The sequence below is a fragment of the Engystomops pustulosus genome, chromosome 10, assembly GCF_040894005.1.
Source record: "Engystomops pustulosus chromosome 10, aEngPut4.maternal, whole genome shotgun sequence".
NCBI lineage: Eukaryota > Metazoa > Chordata > Amphibia > Anura > Leptodactylidae > Engystomops > Engystomops pustulosus.
Window position 1 is genome coordinate 67,209,015 of NC_092420.1, and position 27,625 is coordinate 67,236,639.

The following is a 27,625-nucleotide window of genomic DNA, read 5'->3' on the forward strand; positions in this document are numbered from 1 at the left end:
AAAAAAAACAATTATGCTAACAAGTCCCCAGGACTACCCTGGCACTGCACAAGTCCTGAGGAAGCAAGATAGAGGGTGAGACTGTGTATCAGTCTGGAAAGCCTGATTATATACAGGCTAGGGTAGCTCCTCAGACTCATTAGCATAATTATAAAAGTTGATTTTAGAAGGAGGAAGGCCATGGATAACAAATATAGGAAGATTACCACACGGTGCCTGAATCTATGAGTAAGTGCCCCTGGTATATCCATTCTTGATTTGAATAGTAGTTTTCTTTTAAAATTGAAGCTAAAGGGAAATTTCCGTAACTTACCTTATGTCTTACCTGCTAGTGTAGAGGGGCTCTGATCCTCCCATGATCATGAGAACCAGCAGTATATTGTGCCCTTATATGAATGTAGAGATTAGTTGTGCATGCACTTTGATAGGACACCCAATTTTTGGCTTTATAGTAGAACCAGAACCATGCTTGGCTGTTATTTTAAAGATCTGAATCTCATGACATCAGGCTTGTGGTTCTTTGTGCTATAGAATTAGAGATAAAGTTAAAGACCTAGGCGGGAAATGGATTTTTTTCCTACAGCTTGCATTTTCATGTAGGTCTTTAACTGCACGTCCTGTAGTACTTGCTTTTTTAAGATTATATACTTACCTTAACACCCACACCAGAAGAATGGTTCTAGATACTATTGAGCCCAAAAGATAAAGGTGGCTGTAATGATGATCCTCCCCTTGTATGTAAAAGTGACTCTTCTTTGCTCTTTTCATGTAACTTTGGAGGCAAATTTCTTTTTATGGCGATTTTGACCATAAGAGGGAATTCTAGAGAGGGGAAATAAGGCCTCACATACAAGACCTTTTTGGGGGTTGTGAGCCTACCCCAAAAATGGAGGCTAATTTGCAGCCCCTTTTGAGATCCATTGTGCATGAGAAACTGCAGGCACCATGCCGCACTGTGAGCGAGGCGAGCAGCCCGCAAATTATACCGCAGGTCCTATTCCTGGCGCAGTAGGCGGAGCTCACCCACGGATGAGGACCTGACCGATACATGCGCGGCTGTGTGCCTGGAGCCTAAAGCTGCAGTGAAAACTTTCCCATCGGTTGTATCTATGCACGGCATCAGGACAGAAAGCCGCTTGTGTTTATTATCTCCTGTAAATAAACCCTCTGCGTCACCTCGTGTTTTCCTTCCCTCTCTCTGCGGTTGTGGAGGATGTGTTGAAGAAATGAAGGAAAACAATGTTTATTAAATTACGTGTAGGCAGCCGGAGGTGGGAGCTGAGCGAGGCTCATTCCACGGCTTCTGCTCTACATCAGGCCCCGGAGTCTTCTCCTGGACTCGTTCTGTGGTTTTCTTAACTTTTTCTTGAGGGAATTGATTTTGGTCTCATAAACTCCTTCCCAGGTTTATTATGCAGGATAAAACCTGGAATAAGTTGACCAGAGTTCTTAAAGGGTCCTGGACTTTTAGTTTTATTTGCTCTATCAATTGAGGAAGAGCATTTAGAGTAATTATCACCTTTCTTGGGCCTTGGTTTTGACTCCGTTTTATCCCAGATTTTTGTTGTTGTATTTGTTTTTTTGTAGGAAATCTTTTGGCAGCTTTGACCACACAAATCTGCAGACGATTAGATGGGAGATTAGTGTGATCATACAACTTTATTAGCATATTTTCTTAGCATTTCTGCTGCACAAGCCTTTCCCCTCATTACTTCTTTTGAAAGCAAGCTTCTGTTTTAATACTACAGTAAACGGAGGGGATATGTAGCGTCATAGCCAAGAGCACAGCAGTGTGAGGACACTTCCCTATTGCACTTGAATAAGCTACAATCAATGAAAACACGTGTTTTTTTTTTTTTCAACCCCCTTACCTACAATTTTACTCGGTTTTATAGCTGTTTTGGCTCATCAGTGATGGTCAGTGTAAGATTCTCTCTCTAAGCAGACACTTCATGATCCCTCTAGTGCTCTGAGTTGCTGTGTGCTGACATGGGCTTAGATCAGAGTATCTGGGTACAGGTTTATCTACACTTTCATTTAGTTTCTGAACATTCACTAGTATCTGACACACAGAATAAGAGAGATGAGACAAATCAGAGATGCTGATATTCATGAGATGGATATAACACACAATGACACCTTGCTACATGCCTTCTTCCCCTACTATAAAGTTCTTATCTTGCCTGTAGCTTGTAGGATTATTATGCTTTCTGGCAGGAAGTGTCTGTGTGTGAGCTGGTCTTGTAATGGAGCAGACAGGAGAATCAATTTATGAGAAGACTCTGTCCTGCCCAACTATAAAGATCAGAAGATTTACCGTCGGATCCCGTCACATCAAATATTGTGTACACCAGGACTGATGGACATATTGAAAATTCTGGAAAATCACAGTGAATTAGAGAATGTGTTATTTTGTTATCCTGAGTAGATTTTTAAGGTGATCACCAGATCAAGGATTGTAAACCAAACATTCAGACATACCCCTCTGACAGGATCTGCTGTTCTTTTAGCTTCTTATGCCCTTGTTTTTAAGAAAAAACTGCTTTAAAAATATGCAAATGAGTCTGAGGGGCTCCAGGCTCCATTAACTCCTATGGAGCCTGGAGCCCCTCAGGTCAATTTACATAATTCTTTTTTTTTTTTTTTTTTTTTAATTAGGGCATTAGAAGCTAAAAGAAGAACAGATCCTGCCAGAGGGGGCACACGCCTGTATGTCAGTGTGCTTGGTTTACAATCCTTAATCTGGTGATAGATGTCCTTTAAGAATCTTGTCTTTGTGGGAATATCCCTTTAAATCCTCCTCTTTAGAGGTTGGAGAAGATATACATCCACAGTTCTACTTGGTGGTAATAAGATATGGTTACTGAGACCTCGTTTTCTGCGAAGGTTTCTGTTCCAGATGTAGGACTCTCATTTATCTTTGCCATATCCCTAACATTAAGGATACACGGTCTATATGAGGAAATAAGAAGGAATATGTTGCAAGACTCAAAGTTTTGTGGTTTGTGTAATATTGATGTAGAGACAACATTTTAGATTTGTTTTAACATGTCCTTGCCCTGTTTGTGAAAAGGTCAGGACTGTAAGGATGGTTAAAGCTGCTGCTTTGCATGACTTCATGCTGCTTTCTTCCAATTTCATCTGATAATGTTTTCTCTTACTTGCTAGCGTGGAGTTTACACTAGAAGAGAAATTAGATTGTTCATACATATCTTGAGTTAATACAAGTAGTTTCTCCCTTCTTACGGACCACTAGAAATATCACTGCAGGCTCAGACTACAGGGTTTATTTGTAGTCTGTTTCCATGAGAGACACATTGGTTACACAGGAGCTGTATACACAAAACAGTAAGAGATGTTTCATCTTAAAAGCAAATGTATTTCAGCAGAGGTGACTTTCTCTTTCAGGACACAGATTAAGGAAAAAAAAAAATTGGAACAATTCCAGTGCAAAATTCACATAAGATTCTCCACCCACAAATCCGTGGTCAAAATTCAACAGCGTTTCTGTTCTGTATAATCTCTCCCAACGATGCGCTGATTGCTAGTTGTCCGGATGTTGGAATCCTTAATTTTGTTCTTGTCCTCAGTTGGGTTTGAGCCCATATACTGACCCGACCTTCAGTATAGACAGTGGTGAGTAATGCAGGATCGACACTCAATGAATGGTGACACAAAGTAACTTTACACTACATAAATCCCTTTAAATTAATTTTTATTAACGTATAGACCTCTAAGAGCACTAAATGTCCTGCATCTTTTTAGCCACGGAGGATAGTTTTACAATGACTGTAATCTGCATATCTGCTATAATCTGCATTCATATACATGTCCCCAGTGTGACACAAATTCTGTGTGACAATGTCAACTACAAGAGCGTGATAGAAAAAAATCTAAGTAATCTATTATAATGTATGCTATCAAAATGAAAGCTTCTCTGCATAATAAAGGAGCCCTCCGCTGCCAGCCTTCTGCCCATCACTTGGTAATGGTACTGGCATTGACTGTGACTGATGGGTCTCTAGGGTCCAGCAACAAGACTTAAAAGGTAACCTGTGCGGAGGTTGTAGGGAGGTTAATGCATATCTGGAGCCGGATCGCTCTGGTCCAGCACATGAACACCTCTGCTGGGGATTTTCTGATAACCGGATGACTACACTGCTGCCAAGATGTTGGGGGAAATAACATGGGATAACTCATAGCTCTTATCTAGAGGTGGCTGGACTTGTGAGACTGGTAAGTCAGATGGATCCTGCTGACTGGCATGGCAGGCTTTCTCCATGCATAAGGAGTGCAGTGAGTGGTCTCACCAGCTAAATTGTAATGTATGTATCTCAGTGATTTTGATTCACTGGCAGCTAAATGTCATGGGTGAGATGTGGGGCCAGATGTAAACCCTCTTATTTGATATTTATTGCAGCAGTAAGTCATCGTTATTACAATCCAACCTTCTCTGAACGAGCTTGCAAGCATACATGTATACCAATAGCTAATTATAACCACCCAGGGCAGGGATTCTAGTTACAAGTTACGCAAAATATGTTTTCTAACAAAATCAAATATAATCTAAATGGCTCCTCTATGACATGATGCCTGCAGATAGGGCACTATGTACTGTCTGCTCATCTACTCCTGTTCTGTAACATCATACTTGCAGATGGGACACTGTACAGTCTCTTCAGCTCCTGCTGCTCTATAACATGATGCCTGCAGAGAGGACACTGTACAGTCTGCTCAGATACTGCTGCTTTTTAACATGATTCCTGCAGATAGGACACTGTATGGTCTGCTCAGCTCCTCCTGCTCTATAACATCATACCTGCAGATAGGACATTGTGCAATATGCTCAGCTCCTCCTGCTCTATAACATCATACCTGCAGATAGGACACTGTGCAATATGCTCAGCTCCTCCTGCTCCATAACATGATGATAATTGCAAATTGAACAGTTGCCACTCTACCTTTTTAATTCATTTTGGTGAAGGATGAGTAGGGATGATGGGACTGGACAGATGTTGGAAACCCAGTATATAGCGTTTCTCTTGTTCAATGTCCAGTTTTCAGTTGTGGAAATATTAGCCGTCTCATTGAGCAGGACATCTGCTGCGGGTCCGTCATGCAGTCTATTAGCAGACTGTACAAGTTGTGACGTCACTGTGGTGGGACTGAAGAAACCAGTCCACAAACACTCGTCCCTCTGACCTGTGAATGATGCCTTGTATAGAATGGGTGGGATGAATTATAGAAAACCAATTTATTTTGCATCCTTAAATGCTTATGTGTAGACGTCTATTCTGTGACTTTTCACACCTGAGTCTGAATGCTCATTCATATCATCTTCTATCTGGGAACAGATGCTCTTTAATGAGTAAAACTGGAGAAAACAAGATGGTGATAATTCATCATTTCAGGTCTACAAAGAAGCTGTCAGTAAGAACATGCGGTCTCATCTGTGGGTGGCGTGTTATATATGAACCCAGCTCAGCGGCTTCTGCCCTAGAAAATTCTTATAGACAATGGTGGAAGGCCTTGGGCAAAGTTCACACAGTGCAGAGATGTAAAATTATTTTTGCATCCACTCCTAGCTATATATAAACACGCATTGATAAACACAGGGCATTGAATGTGTGGACGGTGGGTATATATTGGCACAATGCAGGGGATTTCTACATTTTTATACATTTAAAAAAAAAAAAAATTTTTTTTATTTTTTATTAAAGGGAACCTGTCACCAGGGACCTAATTTTCACTACAGACAGGTTAAACCCATTAAGGCTGCTGTGCAAATCTGCCTTCTCTTTCTCTAAGCATTTGCATTACAATATAATTGTGTGTTATAACTTTCCTTCCACCCTGACAGAATACTCTGCGTAGTCCCAGGGCTTTGGATTGGATGCATTTCAAAAAACACATGACTTGACTGTGCTGCAGGCTGCTCAGCTCTCAGCCCCCACCTTTTTGCTCATGTACAGCTCCTCCCTCCCCCACTGATGTCAGATCACCAGGCTGTCAGCTCTGTGAAGATGCAGGAAGGAAGAGCTAGAGCTGTACAGAATCACAAAGGTGGGGGCTGAGAGCTGAGGAGTCTGCAGCACAGACAAGTCACATGTTGTATTTTGAATTGCATCCAAACCAAAGCCCAACCCCTGGGACTACACAGAGGATTCTGTGAGGGTGCAATGTAAGTTATAGCACACAACTATATTGTAATGAAAATGCTTAGAGAAAGCAAAAAGGCAGATGTGCACTGAAGCTGTAATGGGCTTCTGTAACCGGTCTTTACACGTGAAAATGAGGTCTGTGGTGACAGGTTCCCTTTAACCATTTTACATCCACTTTCCTCATCACATCGGTCAATCCATACTTGGTTTTGTATCTTGACTTAGACATGAAATCTCCCGGGAGCAGGCATGGCGCTTTTCCTGTACACTTTTTGGTTGTCCATGATAAACAAGACTTTCACTTCCTGAGTGGGACTTCATCAGAAGACCTTATGCTCTTCCTATAAAGGGAAATGTGTTCAGGAAAGTGTAGACGCCAAGAATTACAGTCTTCAAAAATGCAGAGAGCCAAGGTGACATTCTTCACCGTGTCCTCTCCTCTAATAATCTGAGTATGTGACTTGTGTAACGAGCAGTCCACGTGACGGATTTTATACTGCTGTTAAGAAATTAGTGCTGAATTAGTTTTAGTCTGTGCATATAAATCATCACATTTTACAAGACATCATAAAGCAGTATATTAAGGTTTACAATGGCCGAGTGTATTAATGTGGTGGTTCAGCTGTGAGGTCTACAGACGCTTTATTCACTCTGTGCCTGGTAACATACATCGTACGGGTTGGGGAAAAATGATTTCTGTATTTCCTATACATAGTAGTAAAACCACACTCTAAAACTTATGCCTTGAAATAATAGCCATGTATTTTCTAGCTTGAGATGTAGCCAGACATGAACCGAAAGAGCAAGGTTACATTTTTGTGACTTTTTAAGGAACTACCTGCTATCTGTGTATCTTAAGTTACTTGTGATGTTACCACATGCTCAGGTCTCTGGAGAACAGGTTTAGCTAAGATCACTCTCCACAAACCACTCTCCACCTTGTATAAGCAATGAAGAAGTGATTCTTGTATGTTTTGCTGACCTGGTAAAGCAACATTCTCCCTTTTGACAGCCGTGGACATGACACGAATACTAGAAGGTACAGATGAGGCAAGAATACATTTCCTTGGAGGAGCTGGAGACATAGAGCGAGGACCTTGAGGTCCACATTAGACTGCTCTCTTCCAAACCTGGAAGTTATGAATGGATCAGCTGAGACTGTATGTAGATGGGGGTGTCCTGCAGATGGAAGAAAAAAAGGATCGGGCATGTGTGGTCTCGGCATGCCTTATCTTTTTTCTCATGAGATAGATAAGCAGACAATAAAGAAATCTAGTTGTGAGTGTCTTCTACGTATTGAAAACTGAGTTGCACGTGTACAGGAGGGGTCTGCATAGCTGTCTACATTGCAGGAGAGAGGCACCTCTCATCCATCTGGGCTACCGCCTCATGGCATACGGATGCTGTTCCCTTGTTCTCAGTCTGCTGTAATCCCACTTTAATAGAGGAAGTTTTGTCACACAGAGGGAGGAAGTGCTCCTGCACAGTGTAACAGCCTATGAATATGCAACATAGAGGGTCTCTGGTAACATCCCACAGAGCTCTCATGGCACATTAGCATACTTAAAAAAAATTGAGGCCATGGATAACAAATGTAAGAAGATTACCACAGTTATAGTGCCTGGATCTATGATTAATAAGTATGGATGGATTTTGATGGTAGATTTCCTTAAGCTGCTCTCAGTTCCTGTTCCTGGCCTTGAAGCCAGCCAGAAGTTTTGGGGGTCACAGGTCCTCTAGACATTACATGATGTCCCTTGAACAGAAGGATCACTGTCCAGTGGTCCTAGAAGGCCAGTTATTGGTTCAAACGGGCAGGACACGGGTCCCGGCTGAGAGCAGGGGCGGAAAACTAGAAGTAACGGAATGATGTTGGAACCAGAGCAAAGTAAACTTAGTTTCTTTACAGAATGTGGTGATGGGTGCACAAAAATAACAACTTGGGTGATAAGTGTCTGATACCGCGGACACAATACTGAGAGCCACATTTGGAAGCAGCGTTGGCTGTGCATGCACGGTGTCTCCCACTGATGTTAAGGGGGATAACACGCAGTATATTGCACTTTTATATGCTGCTGTTTCTTTTACTTTTGAATTAGTTGGAAAGAAGAGTCTGTAGCATCAGCTTGTGCCATGTGACTGAGTCTTGTGAGCGTATAATCCAGGCCGTGTTGGGTGCTGGTATAATTGGACATTTGTTACTGTGACTGCCCCGGGAGCCTGGGGCATTACTTATGGAGCCAGTTTCTTGTTCCAGAGTTCACAGCCTCCACGAGTTATCACCTCTTATTTGCATTCTCGGGAAAACAGTTTCCTTCCTGCTATCTGTAAATGCCAGAAGGACCCTCGTTCAAAGAGCAGTTTCTCAGTTGCTAGGATACCACATTGTTATGTATTTCACCTAATGAATAATAATGAGATATGCTGAGAATTTGCATGGACGGAAAAACAGCAAAACTTGACTCGCCGATGTATTGGAGATTTGCAGGTTATAATTGGGATCATCCTCAATGTTTGCATCATTTAATGTAGGTTTTGCCTCATTTCTGTTCGCTATGAGGGGCTCATGCATCGCCGGTAATAAAGCGCAGGCAAATGGTTACTAGGGCTTAATATACTTAATATATGCCCGGGGTGCACTACCTGGTAGTCATGATTGGGCATCTTAGGTGAAGAGGATTTCTTAAAACAATGGCATGAATGATTCCATGCTTGTTCAATGACTTGTAAAGTGGTTATAGGATCAAGCTTATTACACCAGTTTAGCAGTTTTAAATGTAAAACTTTTGGCCTGAAAGTTTCTTATCGAGATCTTTATATGTAAATGCATCCAAGCAGTGGGAGGCCCTACACTCTACTTAGTCATGCTGCCACTGCCCAAAATCATAACCAAAGGGCTCCTCCTCTGCAGGCTTCATGCACACTTGGCCCTATCACTGTGTGAGAGGGGTAATCGGGACTCTCACTGACAATCACTGTGTGTGGGAGGGGTAATCGGGACTCTCACTGACAATCACTGTGTGTGGGAGGGGTAATCGCGACTCTCACTGACAATCACTGTGTGTGGGAGGGGTAATCGGGACTCTCACTGTCAATCACTGTGTGTGGGAGGGGTAATCGGGACTCTCACTGTCAATCACTGTGTGTGGGAGGGGTAATCGGGACTCTCACTGTCAATCACTGTGTGTGGGAGGGGTAATCGGGACTCTCACTGTCAATCACTGTGTGTGGGAGGGGTAATCGGGACTCTCACTGTCAATCACTGTGTGTGGGAGGGGTAATCGGGACTCTCACTGTCAATCACTGTGTGTGGGAGGGGTAATCGGGACTCTCACTGTCAATCACTGTGTGTGGGAGGGGTAATCGGGACTCTCACTGTCAATCACTGTGTGTGGGAGGGGTAATCGGGACTCTCACTGTCAATCACTGTGTGTGGGAGGGGTAATCGGGACTCTCACTGTCAATCACTGTGTGTGGGAGGGGTAATCGGGACTCTCACTGTCAATCACTGTGTGTGGGAGGGGTAATCGGGACTCTCACTGTCAATCACTGTGTGTGGGAGGGGTAATCGGGACTCTCACTGTCAATCACTGTGTGTGGGAGGGGTAATCGGGACTCTCACTGTCAATCACTGTGTGTGGGAGGGGTAATCGGGACTCTCGCTGTCAATCACTGTGTGTGGGAGGGGTAATCGGGACTCTCACTGTCAATCACTGTGTGTGGGAGGGGTAATCGGGACTCTCACTGTCAATCACTGTGTGTGGGAGGGGTAATCGGGACTCTCACTGTCAATCACTGTGTGTGGGAGGGGTAATCGGGACTCTCACTGTCAATCACTGTGTGTGGGAGGGGTAATCGGGACTCTCACTGTCAATCACTGTGTGTGGGAGGGGTAATCGGGACTCTCACTGTCAATCACTGTGTGTGGGAGGGGTAATCGGGACTCTCACTGTCAATCACTGTGTGTGGGAGGGGTAATCGGGACTCTCACTGTCAATCACTGTGTGTGGGAGGGGTAATCGGGACTCTCACTGTCAATCACTGTGTGTGGGAGGGGTAATCGGGACTCTCACTGTCAATCACTGTGTGTGGGAGGGGTAATCGGGACTCTCACTGTCAATCACTGTGTGTGGGAGGGGTAATCGGGACTCTCACTGTCAATCACTGTGTGTGGGAGGGGTAATCGGGACTCTCACTGTCAATCACTGTGTGTGGGAGGGGTAATCGGGACTCTCACTGTCAATCACTGTGTGTGGGAGGGGTAATCGGGACTCTCACTGTCAATCACTGTGTGTGGGAGGGGTAATCGGGACTCTCACTGTCAATCACTGTGTGTGGGAGGGGTAATCGGGACTCTCACTGTATCTCCTAAGGGTGCTGTTGGTATCTCCTGACAATCTGTAATTTTGAGTGTCCAGTGAAGCTTTTTATATGCATTTATCAATGTGGCTGTTTGTTGAATTTGTTTTACCAGGCTTCTCATTTTTCACACACAATAATTATTTTTTTTATTTTAGGAACTTGGTGAAGAAGTTTTGTCCGAAACGTTCTTCTAAAGAAGAAGAGCCCAGGTATGTGACTGCATTGTTGTTTTCGCCTTGTATTAGAAGTTCAAGTACAATCAACATATTGTGGGATTTATCATTGCAGTTACTTTAGTTTTCTGTCTTTTCTGAGAGAAAAAAAATCTTCTTTAAGAGTCTGCCTGCCACGAGCAACTATAACAGTTTTGCGATCAATCAGAGCTCAGCTTTAATTTTTAAAACTGCTCTGATTGGTTACCTCGAGAAAATAGAGTTTTGCTCTGATAAATCTACCCCTTCATTTCTGCCAGTCTGCACCAAATTTGTCACTTAGGTGAGACTTTTTAACTAAAATGTCTCATGTCCACTTAACACTTCATGTGCCACACTTATCGATTAAGCCACCATGAAATATCTGATGTACAAAAGACACTGTAGAAGCTGGCGTAAGATGCTGCCTAGTGATAAATCTGCCCCAATGTGCTGGATAAGATATCACTGTCTATGACAAGTGAGTTGTAATTGATGGTTGAGAGAACTTTGCAAGTAACTAGGACACAGTATGTGCACAGAGACAACGAGACACTAATGGGCTGTCTAACAATGGGATATCTAATGTGTGATTTTTCTTTCCCTTCCTCCCGGTCAGGTTTACATCTTGTATAGCATTTTATAATATACTGAATGAGCTGAATGACTACGCCGGACAGCGGGAAGTTGTGGCTGAGGAGATTGGACACAGAGTGTATGCAGAAATAATGAAGTATTCCTACGAGCTGAAAGCTGAGAGAAAATCGGTATTTCTATTATTATAACAATTCATCTGTTTTTTATATTTTCTGAAGCCTGCTGTAAAATAGTTTAGTATAAATCCGATAATGAAGCTGGCTGTACACATTGGACATTCATTGTAAGAGGATGAAGAGTTGTACAAGATTTTCAATGCCCTATAGAATAATTCCCAGCAATTGACAATGTGGAATATATTTTACAGCATCTGCAGGAGGGGCGGAGAGCACAGCAGTACCTCGAAATGTGCATGAAACAAATGGACAGTGTAAGTAATAGCCGCATAGCTTATCCGTGGATATCACCAGGAACTACAGCTTGTCCTGGTTGTGTTACGGTCATGGTTCATTACAGTAGAAATGTGAATATTGTTCTGCACCTGTCAAGCCGTATTTAGACTTGGCAGATTTGTTTTAGATTTAACGCTAACCCTAATATTTTTATGCAATTTTTTTTTTTGTCATTTTTTTTGTAAATTGAAAATCATCTATTATCTACAGAGTAAAAAGAAGTTTGAGAGGGAATGCCGAGAAGCAGAGAAGGCGCAGCAGACGTACGAAAGACTGGATAATGACGCCAATGCCACCAAATCTGATGTGGAAAAGGTAAATATTTCTTATTGAAGGGAACGGGTAAATTTCCCCCTTTTTAAAGGGGTTTTCCCATGAATAAAAGTTAGGCCCTATAACTTCCTGATTGGGGGGTCTCCATGCTGAGACCCCCACAGATCACAAAAACGAGGGGTCACACGTACCTCCGTCAGACACCTCGTCGCTCCATCCAATTTAATGGAGCAGATGGCCGCACATGATCATTCTGCTCCATTACTCTCTATGGAGCTGATGGAAATTGCCGACCGTCTGCTCCATTACTCTGACGGAGTGACGAGGGGTCCAGCGGAGACCCCCACTGATCAACTGAGACCCCCACTGATCAGCAAGTTAGGCCCTATGCCCTGGATAGGGCTTAACTTTTGTTCATGGGAAAACCCCTTTAATCTCGACCAAGACTTTTTGTCTTGCAACTCAGATGAACCTCTAGTATATTTAGCACAATATTCCTTCTGATATCACTATGTTTTGTTCTGTGCTGTGGAAAGCTGGATAGTGCAATTCTTCAAGGTCTCTGTCCATGGTAGCACAACTAGCCTGCTGCAGCTTCAGTCATTCTCTGACTGTAACGGGAAGGAATGGAAGGGTTAATAGAGCCGACTGATCTCTGGGGCAGGTATCTGCTATAAAGGGGATTAGAGGTTTCAGCAGTTCCTTTAATATAATTTTAAATTTTAGCTTCACTCAAAATATGAAAGTTCAGTTTTCAGTGGGAATAGGTGTGTTTTTCGTAGCCATGGGGGTTGAGAAGCTGGGATTTATTACTGTTTTGTAGGTTCCTTGTAAAACGCTGATAAAGCAGTACCTATGTCTGCAGGGAGGGTTATTGTTTGGGAAGAATCTCTGCTGACCGCAAACTTTTAGTGCAGTTTTCAGATGTGTGCATGGATAAAATGTGTATTTCACTGTATGTATATTGGAAAGCCTCAAATGTGTATCTAAAAACCATCACAAATTAGCAGTGATTGATGGTTTCATTATATGTTGCCTTTATTTGTGGGATAGAGGATGCCCTGGTGAATAGAACAGAAGCCTAACTAGGAGTCCGTTGTGATCTCACGAGAAAGCTTTAAGGGGACCAGATTTTACACCATTAAACACCCCCCTCAAGTAGGGTATGAAAGGCCCTTTCTAGGATTTTTAATTGACATTTCACCTGTTCGCTTATTGCATGAGGTGAGTCACTTTTCGAGGCTGGAGGGGTAGCATCAATTCCCCACATGTCTTTAACTGTGCATATCTTTGGCTCATTAGATGACACAACCACAGGTGTATGAAAGTTGAGACTTATCTTTAATATGACACCATAAGCTTGTTTCTTGGTGCTATAGAACTGAAGATAGGGGTTTCTGAATATATTCTCCTCTCTCTAACCTCTAAAAGTGACTGATCTCAGGAAAAATATGACTTAATTTGCCTGTAGCAGATTTTTTTTTAATTATAGGTAAACTGATGAGATTTCTCATAAAAGGGGAGATTCTAGAAAGGATATTTCATACTGTACCTGAAGGGGCAATTTCGTCCCTTTTACTTTTTGCGCCATTTAGTTAAATATGATGGACATATCATTGATAGACATTGATGTTCCGACAATATGCAGCCATTAACCATGGCATTGTATTTGGGTAATGAGTCCAGGTTAATTTACTGTTTATGGAAATGACATTGTATCTATCTGTTCTTATTTCCAGGCAAAACAGCAGCTGAACCTGCGCACACACATGGCGGACGAAAGCAAAAACGAATACGCAGCGCAACTACAGAACTACAACGCAGAACAACACAAACATTTCTACATTGTTATCCCTCAAGTTTACAAGGTAAAGCAGCGCCTGTTTGCGCTGTCATCCACACGTTCTCTAAATATTCTATTTGCACCTTTGTTTGTCTATTAAATATTTACTAAACTCTGTTTACTTCTTGAGATAAAAGAAAGTATTGAGTGAGGCTTAAGGTGTGTCCCCGATTATACAGGAACAGAAATATACACGTGGTATTACAATAATGGAGGATAAACAGGGAAATGTTCAATTTGGGGTTTTTCCAGTGAAATATGGAATGTACTGGATCGTCCTGGCCAGAGATTTGAGGGAGGTCCTGTGTTTCCTTTCTTATGTGTCTGTTGCCGGTCATTAGAAGATGTTTTGAACAATGACTTTCCTTATAGGTTTCCTGTTTATACTACTGTGGATACCTGTTAACTGCGGCCAAGTCACTATTTATCCGCGCTTGTGCTGAAACAAAGGGCGCTATTATTATACCCTGCCCTCTGACTTTTATCACCAAACAGCAGGAGTTATTTCATCTTAGAAAGAAAACAACAAGAATTTAAATCAAATTTACAAGTTGCACTCATTTGATTATCTTGGTATAGCAAAAATAAAGGGGACCCATTGGCTCTTGAGACATGAAGTCACTGCAACATCCTAATTCTAGGCCAACTGTTTTAGAATCCTCTGCTGTTACTCCTAAAAACTGTTACTCCTTATTTGACAGCTGGGTGTTACCACACAGGGATGTGTCTGTCTGCCACTGTCCATCCAGAGCTGACAGTCCCAGACTGTCTAAGTACACGACCCTTTGACATGGGAAAGAATTGTGCCGCCCCATTGTCAATTACTTCATACATTGCTAGGGGTGATTACAGAGGAGCAGCTCATGACCCTCCACCTGCGCCCATTTTATGGGCAGGAATCTCTGGCTGATGAGGTTAAAACACAGGAGGCTTCACTTTACATATCAAGAAAGCAGAGAAACTATTAATAGATGTATATGGTTAAATTGCCTAATAACTCTGACAAAGGATGATGGGAGGACCCATGAGGTGATGGTGCTTTTACATCTATCCAACCATTCTTTAAAAGGGCTAAAATAATTGAATAATTTGTACAGAATGAACCAGTCACCAACCACTATCTAAGAATAGACCACAAATATCTTCATCTTGTAGATTATTTGGTGTATATTTGTAGAAAGAAATATATTTTTCTAGAGAACTGTTAAATGTGAAGTCATGGCTTTTCCCAGACATTTCCATAGATACTAACTAGCATTACTGTGAGGATTAGAAGGAAGTCTGATAAATATACTGCACTCATTGTATCCTGTATTTATGCTGAAGGAAATGCAGAGACTGATGGAGGGCAGGGGTAGTATTCGTGGTAGTTGTACAGGCCCCCCCCATTTTTCTGTAATGTTTGCTTTCTAAGTCACAGGTGCATATAGTCCAGATATTCTCGGCACTCTTGTTTTTGGGCTATAATGTTTGGTGGGCATCAGTATAAATTTTGCCCAGGCCCCAGTGGAATTTAGACGCCTCGCAATTTAACAACACACATCTGCATTACACAAAAATAAAAAAGCTCTTTATTTTTAGGGAAGTGCAAGTTAATCTGCCCGTATAACCATTTCATTCCTCTTTTCACATTGTCATTACTACTTTGCTCTACTGTCAATCAAATGTGGTGTGATAACTGGTTACCTGACCTTCTAGGAAAAGTATATTTTGAACCGTGTATTGCATCCATTGAGGCGGCGTCCATTGAGATGTAAGAATCAAGGCCATGGACCTTATGCCATACACATAAGATATTTATCTGCAGGTCAATGGAGGACCTGATGTATTTAGCTGTCAAAAACTTTAGCACATTTTATAAAAATAAGTCAAATCTGCAGATAAAAATCTCTTCTATATACATACAGTTTGAGTGAATGGTGGCCTGATGGTGGGAAATATATCCTGCACTGAACATGAAACTCCTTTCTGCTGCACACTGTTCTTTATATTGCACATCATATTTTTCTCATGATTTGTAGCCCTTTTTAATATTTGACTTGACCCTTTATTTCCTATTCACAGCACCTTCAGGAAATGGATGAGAGGAGGACTGTGAAGCTGAGCGAGTGTTACAAAGGTTTTGCTGATGCAGAGCGAAAAGTTATCCCAATTATCTCCAAATGCTTAGAAGGAATGGTGCAGGCAGCCAAGTCTGTGGACGAACGCAGAGTGAGTGCTAGAGCTTTATCTTTTATGGTCTTTGTTTAAAACCGGCTTCAGTGCTGCTCTCCAAGTATCCCATGGCTTAAAGGGAATGTGTTGGCAAGAAATGACCACTGTTGGTGTCATTTAATTAAAATAAATTAATGATTACTAAAAACTGCAGTCTTCACATTGCACTGATCTACAAGCCTAAAAATAGTCTGACGCTTTCTATTACGTACCCTTTTCTATTCACTTTGCAGCAGTCACCTCTTTTTTGACAAAGAGAACTATCATCTATATCAGTGGTTCTTAACCAGGGTTCTATCATGCTAGGGGTTCGGCGAGTTGGTCTCAGAGGTTTGGTGTATTGGCATATGGAACTGGTGGGTTCGGTACCTCAAACAAGGTTGGGAACCACTGGTCTATATATAACGAATACAGGATTCACCATTTATAATGCACCCCCTTTGCACATTGACCTCCTGTAGAACCTCTAGGTCAGTGGTGGCAAACCTATGGCAATGGTGCCAGAGGTGGCACTCGGAGCCCTCTGTGTGGAAGCTCGGGCCATTAACCCAGCATGAATTTCACCAGACAGAACTGCAGAATCTTCCTACAATGATAGATGAATTTGCCCTCCTCCTTTCACTTGTGTTGGTGTCCTTAGGAGGCTGAACGATTGAAAGTTGTCAAAAAACAAGGAGAAATTGCTGCGCTGGCATTTTGCGATTAATAAGTGGCTTTTGGTTGAAGTTTGGGCACTCAGGCTCCTAAAAGGTTCGCCATCACTGCTCTAGGTTATTGCGTCTATAGTCCAGTATGTGACCTGCTGTAAAGCATCTCTTAAAATTCTGTTAAATGAAGCCCCTATATTTATTTACAAAATAAAATGGACAAAATGAAACTAAAAATCACAAACCGGTAAACTAGGTGTTATTGCATACCACATACTTTTCAAACATTTGCTTTGACCTCTGCAGATGGATTTCATGACCACACTCTGTAATAATCTATATACGTTACAACTTGTGTCGGCCATGATGCCCAGCCCATTATTTTTGTTGTCCTTTCTTTTTAGGACTCTCAAATAGTTGTGGATTGCTTTAAATCCGGTTTTGAACCCCCTGGAGATTACCCATTTGAAGACTATAGTCAACATATTTACCGGACAGTTTCTGACGGAACAATAAGCACCCCAAAACCAGAAGTAACGAGAATCGACCCCAAAATAACGATGGGCAAAGCCAAGGGCAAGCTGTGGCTTTTTGGAAAGAAACCCAAGGTGAGATTGTAGGGTTTGTGTGTCTGGGTTGTCGTCTATAGACATCCTCTATTTGACCTAAAATGATGTGTTTTCACTGCGTATAGGCTACCCTTAAATTTCATCTTATCGCATGCAATTTTCAAGGAAGTAATAATGCAACTGATGAAACTTTATGTTAAATTTTGTGTAAAGGAAGGTCGATTATGAGATGTCCAGATGTGACCTGAAACCTCGTAGTTTGTAATTTTTGGCCTCTTATGTTCATGATGCTTTAGGATTTGGTAAATGTAGTAAAACTGCTTAAAGAGATGTTAGGAGATACTTGCATTTTGAATCTTTTTTTTTTTTTTTTTTTGTGTGTGTAGAGAATGAAGACCCTCCCCTTCCCCACACACTCTTAAATATTACAATTGTCACATGTACTGACACCTAGTGGCTATACAGGCTTACACCACAACTTTACCCATGGAAGGGTCTCGTTTTGCAGCCTGCAGTAAAATCACGTGATAACGACCCACAAAGAAAATATTATATAGCTGGCATTGTGCAAGGGGTTACAGTTATCATTGAGGAACAGACAATGTCTGAAATCAAGGGATTCATCCAAGCCATAAAGCACGTGCTTATATACCATGGTGCTTTAATTTCGGTTCTTCTAGTACGTATATATGTCTTATTGTATATAAATTAGCCAAAAATCACTAATTTCCTGCATGATGTAAGGGCTTTAGAATGTTTGCGCTAGAACAATAACTTGGCTTATTAATCACATGGTAAGAGATGTGATGATCAGCCATCTGCCGGAAAAGGATTATACAGCGCGTGAGATGCATTTTCACACCAATTCACTAGATTCTCATTGATCAGGAACAGTTGTGTAGTGGTGGCTGGTGTGAATAATATATTAGTTACTTTTGATCCAGGCAGCTGGTTCCCTGCATGTCTCTATAGAAGGAACAACCTACTGAGGAGGATATTTCACTCTCACCACCTAAATTAAAAAATGTTTGGAATCCATCCTGGAATATGAATTCATTTTTTCCACAGTCCTGCTGCTACTAACACCACACACAAAGGTTACACAGATCTCCAGGGATTCTCGTAATACTCCATAAAATAAAACTTTAGGAGCATAGATGTTTTGGAACTGATAATGCAGCAAGAATTATTATTTTACTAGAATTCCCAGTATTTACTAAAACGCATCTTAGATGACACGGTTTTCTTTAAAGTTAGTGTTTTGTTCCTAGGTTTGTCTTGTGACATTTAAGGAAGTGAGGGCAAAGCGCTGACCCGTCTTTGTTCTGCCATTTGTTTTTACTAAGTAGAGAATGAAAAGTGAATGTCATGCAGTTATCAAAGTTAGTCATAATTTGGGAAGTAAGGTCATATTTAAGGCGAAAACAGAACTGAACTCTGACCGCAGACTGTTGTATTTTAGGAAACAAGCTGAGATCTGTGAAATGCTGAGCGTTGCATATTTTTTTTACGGTGCATGGTATCATGTAGCAGTTTTTCACAATGGACCCTTGGAGGATGAGGGAAACTTTAAGGTGGTTGCTTAAATGGGACTTCAATAAGTGGAAAGTACAACTTACTGATATCTACTACATCCCCGACCTGTTAAATGAGTTGTATGTGAATACCCCTGTGTGCAGATGCATTTATTAGTATAGTAGTAGTGAGGATAAAACATACACGTAATGGGAGAGACTGTATAGATCTTATGTATACGAATGCTTCACTTGGAAGGAAGCGATCTACGTGGGGCACATAAATGTGGTAAAAAGCTTTCCCAGAAAAGTTATCCTTTAGGGGACAGACTTGTCTTCTATACTTCAGTTTGAGGATTATTTAAAAAGCTTTTATCATGAGTGTAAAGTCGAATAACTACTGACTTTGCCTTAGTTCTGACAATAAAAACCCATCACGAATGATTCTATGTAGACCTGAACATTGGGTTCACTTAGGAGATCTTTATTGAAGGAAATCTTCCATCAGAATAGAGCACAATACTCCTGGGACACTTACTCATAGATACAGGCACCGTGGCTTATACTTGTTATCCATGGACTCTTTCCTTCTAAAACCAACTTCTAAAATTATGATAATGAGCCAGAAGGGCTCTGGGAGAGTTGCCAAAGCCCCAATGCGCTGCAGATTCACAGTCAGAACATGTCTCGCCCAACCCCCTGCCCTCTCCCTTCTCCCTCTGACTGTATGATATATCAGCAGCAGACCTGTTCTACTTATTGTACAAGCCAGTACTGAGGGGCTCTGGAAACACACCCCAGAGTCATTCAGACTCATTAGCATAATTTTAAACGTTGATATTAGGAGGCCATGGATAACAAATACAAGGCTATTACCACGGTCGCGGTGTCTGGATCTATGAGTAAATGTCTCTGGGTTATTGATGGATTTTGATGGTAGATTTCCTTTAAACATTGAGGTTTCGTACTCCTGATCAATACACTCACCAAAAGTTTTGGCTGATTCATTCTCTTTTGTACCCTGATATCAGACTAGTTCCCCTCCATGCTCACCTGGAGGAGTATATGGCTGCACTCGTCCTTATTACAATATGTCAGACAGGGACTCAGTCAGTGAGGTATTGGGCAAGCAGAGAGGGGCTTCTTTAAGAGGCCTAAGAAGAGCGGTAAGTTTTACAGAGTTTGCTGTGTGAGGAGTGTAATAACATTGCTATATAACCTGGCTGAACGGAGGGATTCCCAGCCACATGTATACGTGTATATGGTGTGGTTTGCAGTGTGGACTGTTTCAGTATACATTCAGCGGATCCCAGTGACTTGTTGTCTGCTGCCTTTCTTTATAGTGCTGCATGTGGCTCGGTTTTCCTCAATTTGATTAAATCTGAATGGAGTTGATGTTAACCCAAATTATAATAGTCATTTTATAGTAGTACAATATCGATCTGTTCAGCCAGGTTTCCTATGAGTTCTAGCTGCCAGCTTCTTATTTTACACATATATTGTATTGGGGTGTTGGAACAAGAGATTCCTGTAATACATCCTTCCTTCTGTTACCTATGGATGGTATAGGTCATGGTCCTAAGCTTTGACTCGCATGGATTGCCATGTATTGGGGTGAGATGCCGTGTGGTTTGCAGTGAGTGTAAATAATGTACGTTCACAAAATGTTTTACTCCATAGATGTCATACTGATCTTCAATGGCCAATAAGTCCTCTCTTATGTCTTAGAGTGTATCTGTCCCTGTCCTATCCTCACATCTTCTACACAAGATCTTCAGTCCTCCTCTCTTAGCAGTGTATCACTAGATTTCAGATTTGCAGTATTTTCCCTAAATGTCAATTGGTGGAAAATTTTCATTATGGAATAGAACAGAAGTTGAAAGATGTCCCCGTCTTATTGTCACCTGTATTCACACCCATTGTATAAGATGTGTATATACACAGTGAAGCTCCTTTTTGTACAGACATAATAATGTAACACTGTCTCTAGGTATTGTCTTCCTGAAATGCAGGATAAAGTGCCTATCAAAATCATCCTTACTGTTTTATCATTTCCTTATTGAAGACTGCCCCATCATTGCTGGTCCCTAAATTGGTCGCCTTTTCTTTCCTAGTTCTCGGCATGTTCCCTCTTCTTATTACTTGTCATATTGTTATCCACCCCAGTGATGGTCCCCACATGACTTTTATTTTCGCTCCTATACACCAACATGGCATCTTTCCATTATTCTCCCATTACGAGAATTTTTGCTAAAATTTTGTTGGCCAGCATCAGGATATCAGGGAAATATACCCAATATGGGAACTTGCTCATATATCTACCATGAATGTGGTAATCTAATTATTATATTTGTGCCATGGAGCAGCGGAAGGGGACGAAAGTGTTACACCTCATGAAACTGCAGCAGGGAGGGTCTCTGGTAACACCCCCAGATCCCTTTGGGTGGCTCATTAGCATAATTTAAAGTCTATTTTAGAAGGAAGCAGGCCACGGATAACAAATATAAGAAGATTACTTTACTCCCAGAGCTTTTATCTATGAGTAATGTCCTTTGTTTATTTTATTTTTATGGTAGATTTCCTTTAAAGGGAACCTGTCGGCATAAGATGAGCTAATAAACCAATACCAGCATGTTGAGCGAGCAGCCAAACACCTTCCAGATCATGTTTCTTCCATGGCCCAGCGTGATGGCATCATCCAGAAAATCAACTTTGAAGTGAGATGTAAATTGTTTGTATAAAGTCCACGAGGCAGAGATTTTAACACTGAAGTCAAGCTCTCTCTTCATTAGAAAGTCCTCTTCACTGTAATTGATGGTCCTGCATCAAGAGACATCCCTAACCAGATCTTTTTATGATTTCTATGAGGAGTAGCAGTTAGAACTCCTCCACCTTGACTTTATACGACCAATTTACAGCTCACTTCAAAGTCAATTTTCTGGAAGAAACAGAAACTAGATGGTGTTACGCTGCCTGACAATATTCTGGTAGTGGTTTATTAGGTGAATTGCTGATGCATGGTTCCCTTTAAGTCCTTTCTGATAATGTCTCAGATATTGGGGGTCATTTACTAAGGGCCCGATTCGCGGTTTCCCGACGTGTTACCAGAATATTTCCGATTTGCGCCGATTTCCCCGGGGATTTTGGCGCACACAATCGGATTGTGGCGCATCGGCACTGGCATGCACACGACGGAAATGGGGAGGGCGTGGCCTAACAAAAACCCGACTGATTCGGCAAAACCGGCGCATTTTTTAAAAAAAAGTGTCGCGAGACTCGCGCTTACCTTCACCAGGTATAGGCCGGTGAACTTGAGTGCATTTCGGCAGGCCTCGGGGAACTCCAGCACAGCAGCGCCACCTGATGGACGTCGAAGGAACTACCTTAGTGAAGCCCGGCCAGACCCGAATCCACCGCAGAGAACGCGCCGCTGGATCGCGAATGGACCGGGTAAGTAAATCTGCCCCATTGTTTAATGAAGTCCCTGGGACTTTGCTGTCAAAATCAGGAATACTCTTTGTATATTATCCGGTTTTACTTTGTCATCCATTTTACCTTTTAATTAAATAAGCTTTAAGAAACAAATTCCTAGATAGAGCAGTTAGAAGCAATTACCCGGCACCTTGGTGGCACATCGCAGCCCCCATTGCTCAGTAGTCTCTCTTGGAGCACAGCATTGGCTCCGACCTCCAATGTGACACTGGTTGCTTTTCTCCCCCATGTCCCTTGTTCGCTTCAGTCCAGCAATGCTCTACAACATTGACCTTGTCTACATTGGATTCCCAGTACATGTTTCCTTTTCAGAGGTTTCCCCTTTCTCTTTCTTCCCCAAAGACTGGTATTCCTATGTTCAGGAGGTATCTAGCAATATAATTCACTTTTTTTTCCACAATAGTGTAGACTTGTGTTCCAATATCTTTCAGTAACTTGCAATTTCTTTCCGCTGCTGGGGAACGGTTCAGTGGTCACTGAGGATGGTAAGCAAAGTGTGCTGGTCTGTGTCCCATCCTGCTCATGTGAGTGTCACTGCTTGATACTTTGTCTGTTTTCCTTCTATGACTTGTGCGGCTCCCAAGTGTTCATGAGTTAAAGTACTCTAGACTAGATCTGGAGGGTCTGAATAACGCACCTCTGTTATGTCAGTGCTGCCCATTTGTGTGAATCCTGCTCGCTTTTTAGACATTTGCAATTGTATAATGAGTCAATAGTACCATTTACTCAGTTTGCGTCCTCTTTGTGGCTTATCATTGTAGAAGTATGTCTTATAAGGCTTGTTTCAAGAGAACCTGTTGTGTGGAGCATGCTATAGAGCAGGAAGAGTGGAACATGTACCGGTAACATGTATAAGTAAACCAGTGTAGTTTTCCAGGGAAACATTCAGTATAACTTCTGTATCCTGTATATAAAATCCCTGGGTGCTCAAACATTGAGACTGATGGTCATACAACAAAGGCAAGACTGCCCACTGGACACTCAGCTCCTCATGCACTATAACATGCTGCCTGCAGTAAAGAGACTATGTACGATCTGCTCAGCTCTCCATGCTCTATAACATGCTGCATACAGCATTACATCACCATGTGACTTGGTGGCTTCCATCTCTGCATGGAATACTTTTATAGCCTATGAAATGAAAAAGGGAAAATTTTGGAACAAACCACTGAAGCCTTCCCAGAGACTTTCCAGTGTTAAGAATAATGAGGATCTATCCTAAGATATGTCCAACACCGACAACCCCACAGATCAGCTGCTGATTGACAAATTTAACAGGAAGCAACGGCTCCATTATCTTTGTAGTGGTTAATCCGAGTAACTGCAGCTTATCTCCCATTAGCAACTCATTCTCCGTTTATCAACTTTCTGGTAACAGATGATCTATTAGGGTGCTTGGCATTGGACCCCCAATAATGTTGAATTCAGGACTGATTTTGTAGATTTGTTTTCTGTACATTTAGCCCTTTTATGTATTCCTATCCATCAGGAAACTAAAACTTGACTTTTAACAAGTTAAAGAACTGACTGGAATTTTTTTTAGTCCACCTTTTAATGGCTTTAGTGATTCGATATTATGCTGCAACAAATGATTAGTTTGCTGCACATATATGTATGATGTATAGACATACACATAGGTTATATAAGTGTATTGTTTTACTCATCTCCGTCTCTGTGTGCTGACATTGTGTGACCGCTGCATTCACAATTCTTCAGGCAAAGCTCAAATCTCCCAGTTTATTTTGGTGACACCTTGTCTGTATAGTAGCTTTCTCTTTTTGTGAGTGGCTTTCGGAGAAATGCCAATCGCAAATCATGTTATATAGGAATCGCACTCCACCACTGCATTATGGGAGATCAGGTATTCCTCACAATAGGCTTGTTGAGCCTTTTCAGTGAAAACCAGAACTGGTTATTGTGGCCCTTGTCTGTAGCATGGGCTTTTTGAGCTAATTTCATCAATTTAGAAAGTGTAAATGGGTGATAAGAAAGATGAAATCCAGAAAATATCACCATATTCGGTTTCTGTCTACAAATGACATGTACCTTTCTCTTTCGTTCTGCTGTGAGATCTCACTGTGCCACAAGTGCAGATTACATCCCATTCTCTTGTCTCACCATCTGGAGCAGCGGGCTCTTGCTGGGAGGGCATCACAGCTATTGCTCTCCTGTCACACAGTTATAATGACTGAGATGACCGCTCAGCTTCCTGACTGTGTACTTATTGTTTATGGGGCATATTTTATAAAAGATGACACTGTCCTCCCAGCAGGAATTATGTCTGGCGTCCATTTGGTGCTGTGCTGAAGCATCTTGGGATTGATTACCAAACACACAGGGTGGAATCTAGTGAGATGGCGTCCTGTCACAGCAGACGGGCTGTACTTGAGGAACATTATTGCACTTTTATGTGCAATGCAAAAACAAGAGACTTGGTCCATCCAGTTAAATGTTTTTGGTTCAATACAATACAATATGTTGGGATAAGAATAAATACATGATAGAATCCCACTACGAGAGCCATCTCTTCTGATATATAGTATATGCATAACACTAGAGTCTCCTGTTGTGCTGAAAAGCTGTAAATTGATGGGGACAGTTCATGGTCTCTACTTCTATACCACTGAGTTATTTACCCATCAGATAGTATATGGTGGGAAACTATACACAGTTTATGAAGAATCCTTTTTTCTTTTATTGTATTGTTATTGTATCATGTAATGTATGGGCACAAACTAAACCAGCAGCTGTTGTCTACTAAAACTCTGACTCCACCATAAGAGAATGTTTCCCCTGTATGAAGTCATTGAACACGAAATCTTTAAAATGCCTCTCAAATCTTATGAATATGTTAATCCTGCTGCACACATACAGTATGTTCCAGGCCTGGACGGTGTCCGCATAGTGAATCATTTTGTTAGAATTATTAATGACTTATTCAAGACACTGGAACAGAGGAACTTGAGCAGAATTTTTCCATGCCGAATAAACCGAGGTGACGCCACACACGCATTAGTCACATTTGCCATTTTTATGTGTTTTGGCCTAACCCCAATAATCACATTTTTACTATTAAAGCAGTGCAGCTTCAAGGTCAGTGGTTTAAGATCCAAGTTGCTCCTTTATAATGAGGAGTGTTTCTGATGGAGAGGTTCTCTGGTGAGTTCTCAGTTTGTGCAGGAATGCAGCATTTCCCCTAATTTGTCTGCGAGGTAACTGTACATATGGAAGAATGTGACCCAAAAAGTTGTTGCATCTCTGGACTTTCAGTAGAGTCCTGTGCATCATATGTATACTTTTGGGGGAGTGAGCAGTTTGCAGTTAGAAGTTTCGCTTTGCTGCTCTCGCTCCCCTCTCATAGCGGGTCACACACAGGCTGAGGTACTGCCTCTACATGCTTTCTTGTTCTCAGTTACCCTGTAGATAGACACATTGTAGAGGAGGTATCAAAATGTTTAGAATATGTTCACAATCGTCAGTTTTACAGATTGTAAATCCAACATATATTTTACTGAAATCTCCAGTTTACGTGAATGGCTATGGATATGTAACGGGGAATATCCCCACTGTGCTAGGATAATCTTCACTATTATTCAGTAGTGCATTTCTTGCCTAATTAAGTAGTGGTTAAAAGGAACCTGTCTCCAGTGCCCTCTTTTTCAAAGGTGAACGGTTCCATTCGAGACAGAAATGATGTAAAAATGGGTGTGATAAGGACTTGGGGGCTGTGACTTTCATATAGCAACGGGGGCCTGATGCCCTCTCCCGCCACTCGCCCCCGCATATCAGCATTCACCCCAAATCACCGCGCTCACATCCTCCCTCTGTTCCCCCTCCCACCCACGACTTGGGCTCCACTGCACAAGCAAGCCTTAAGCTTATGCGATGAGCCTTGTGATTCTGACAAGCGCAGGGAGGTGGCTTGCTGTGCCCCACTGCGCATGCGTCGCTTCAAAATTACAAGGCTGACCGCGCAAGAGCAAGGTTTACTTGTGCAGCAAGCCCACATCAGGACTTTGATGCACGAGCTGACATGGATCCTGGTAAATTTATAATCGGATATTACTAAAATTATGTCACTTGGAGAAAACATGTGTGATGAGAACTTTTCTGTCTCTATTGGACAGTCACCCTTGAAAAGCCATGCTCTGGTGACAGGTTCCTTTTCATAATTTTTGTTCGATTTTTTTTTTCCATGCTGCGGCCAGAAATATGCCTGGAAAAATTTCCTTAGCTTGCAAACATGGCTTCAGAAACCCTATTCAGATGAATGGGATGGATAAATCTGTTTGTACTCTGTGTGTATCTCTGACACGTGTGAACATACCCGTATAGAGAGCCCGGAATAAAGTATGCTGTATTCTCCTATGTGTACTCCCTGTGGGTCTGATACATCAGAAACCTCTAAGGGGATCGACTTTGAGCCCACGCTTGTTCTGCAGACGTGTGCTTTATTGGCAGCTCCATTCACTGTTCCTCTGGCTGCTTTCCTTTTGTTCATTTTCTGTCACCTCTACACAGGGCCCGGCCTTAGAAGATTTCAGCCACCTGCCCCCAGAGCAACGACGGAAGAAACTGCAGCAGAGAATTGATGAACTGAATCGGGAGCTTCAGAAGGAGATTGATCAAAAGTAAGTGAATTTTTACCAGCCTGGTCAAGTTATCGCTGCTTTTCTCTCTGCAGAACAGAAGGTATAGAAATTGTGGGATCTAGTTTATCACCTTTCTGCTTACTTTTAAGAATATTTTCCAAGAAATGACTGACTGACTTTCCATATAGATGTCTGGCCTCCTATAATATGGTGATTAATACCGTCTCCAACACAGACAGTAACATTGGTGATAGGGTTTGGAACGGAAACTGTTTTCGGACCACTGACAATGGATCTGTGGTCCAAGTGTCATTAGTTTGTAATTAGTTGCCGTGTGTCTCCAAAAATTGGCGTGTAGCATCTGTAGATTCTGTTCTTGCCGATCCTCAAAAAAAGGACAACTTGAAGGGTCACATGATTGAGGTAGCTAGCAAGTGATCAGCAAATTCAGACCACAATCCGATGGCGCTTGTCGTCCGCGTGGCATTTGTAGTTTTCATGTCCCCCCAGACCTCGGTGGGAAGGCTTGAGCTGCAAACGCTGGCAGGATTTAGTCCCGGCTAAGTTTCTTCAGCATCCAAATAGATCCGTGAAAAACATAGTTGTGTGTATGAGTTCATTTGTCAAAAAAAAGAGAAAGCACAAATACAAACATTTGTTTGTAACGTGGGATTTTACTTACTAAGTTTCCAGAGCAACGTAGAATTCTGAGCTGGTA

General features: G+C 41.9%; 1 protein-coding gene across 5 annotated transcripts in view; it reads left to right on the plus strand.

Moving 5' to 3' along the window:
* FNBP1L (formin binding protein 1 like) overlaps positions 1-27,625 on the plus strand; it is an 84,706-nt gene that overhangs the window by 50,037 nt on the left and 7,044 nt on the right. For 2 of the 5 annotated variants that reach the window (XM_072129090.1, XM_072129091.1), the window contains exons 3-11: positions 10,679-10,732; positions 11,334-11,481; positions 11,679-11,741; positions 11,974-12,078; positions 13,776-13,904; positions 15,944-16,090; positions 17,145-17,348; positions 19,855-19,989; positions 26,837-26,946. In XM_072129090.1, the coding sequence (XP_071985191.1) occupies positions 10,679-10,732; positions 11,334-11,481; positions 11,679-11,741; positions 11,974-12,078; positions 13,776-13,904; positions 15,944-16,090; positions 17,145-17,348; positions 19,855-19,989; positions 26,837-26,946 (1,095 nt within the window). Of the gene's footprint in view, positions 1-10,678; positions 10,733-11,333; positions 11,482-11,678; positions 11,742-11,973; positions 12,079-13,775; positions 13,905-15,943; positions 16,091-17,144; positions 17,349-19,854; positions 19,990-22,785; positions 22,840-26,836; positions 26,947-27,625 lie in introns of all 5 variants that reach the window. The other 3 variants (XM_072129092.1, XM_072129093.1, XM_072129094.1) reach the window with 3 other exon arrangements.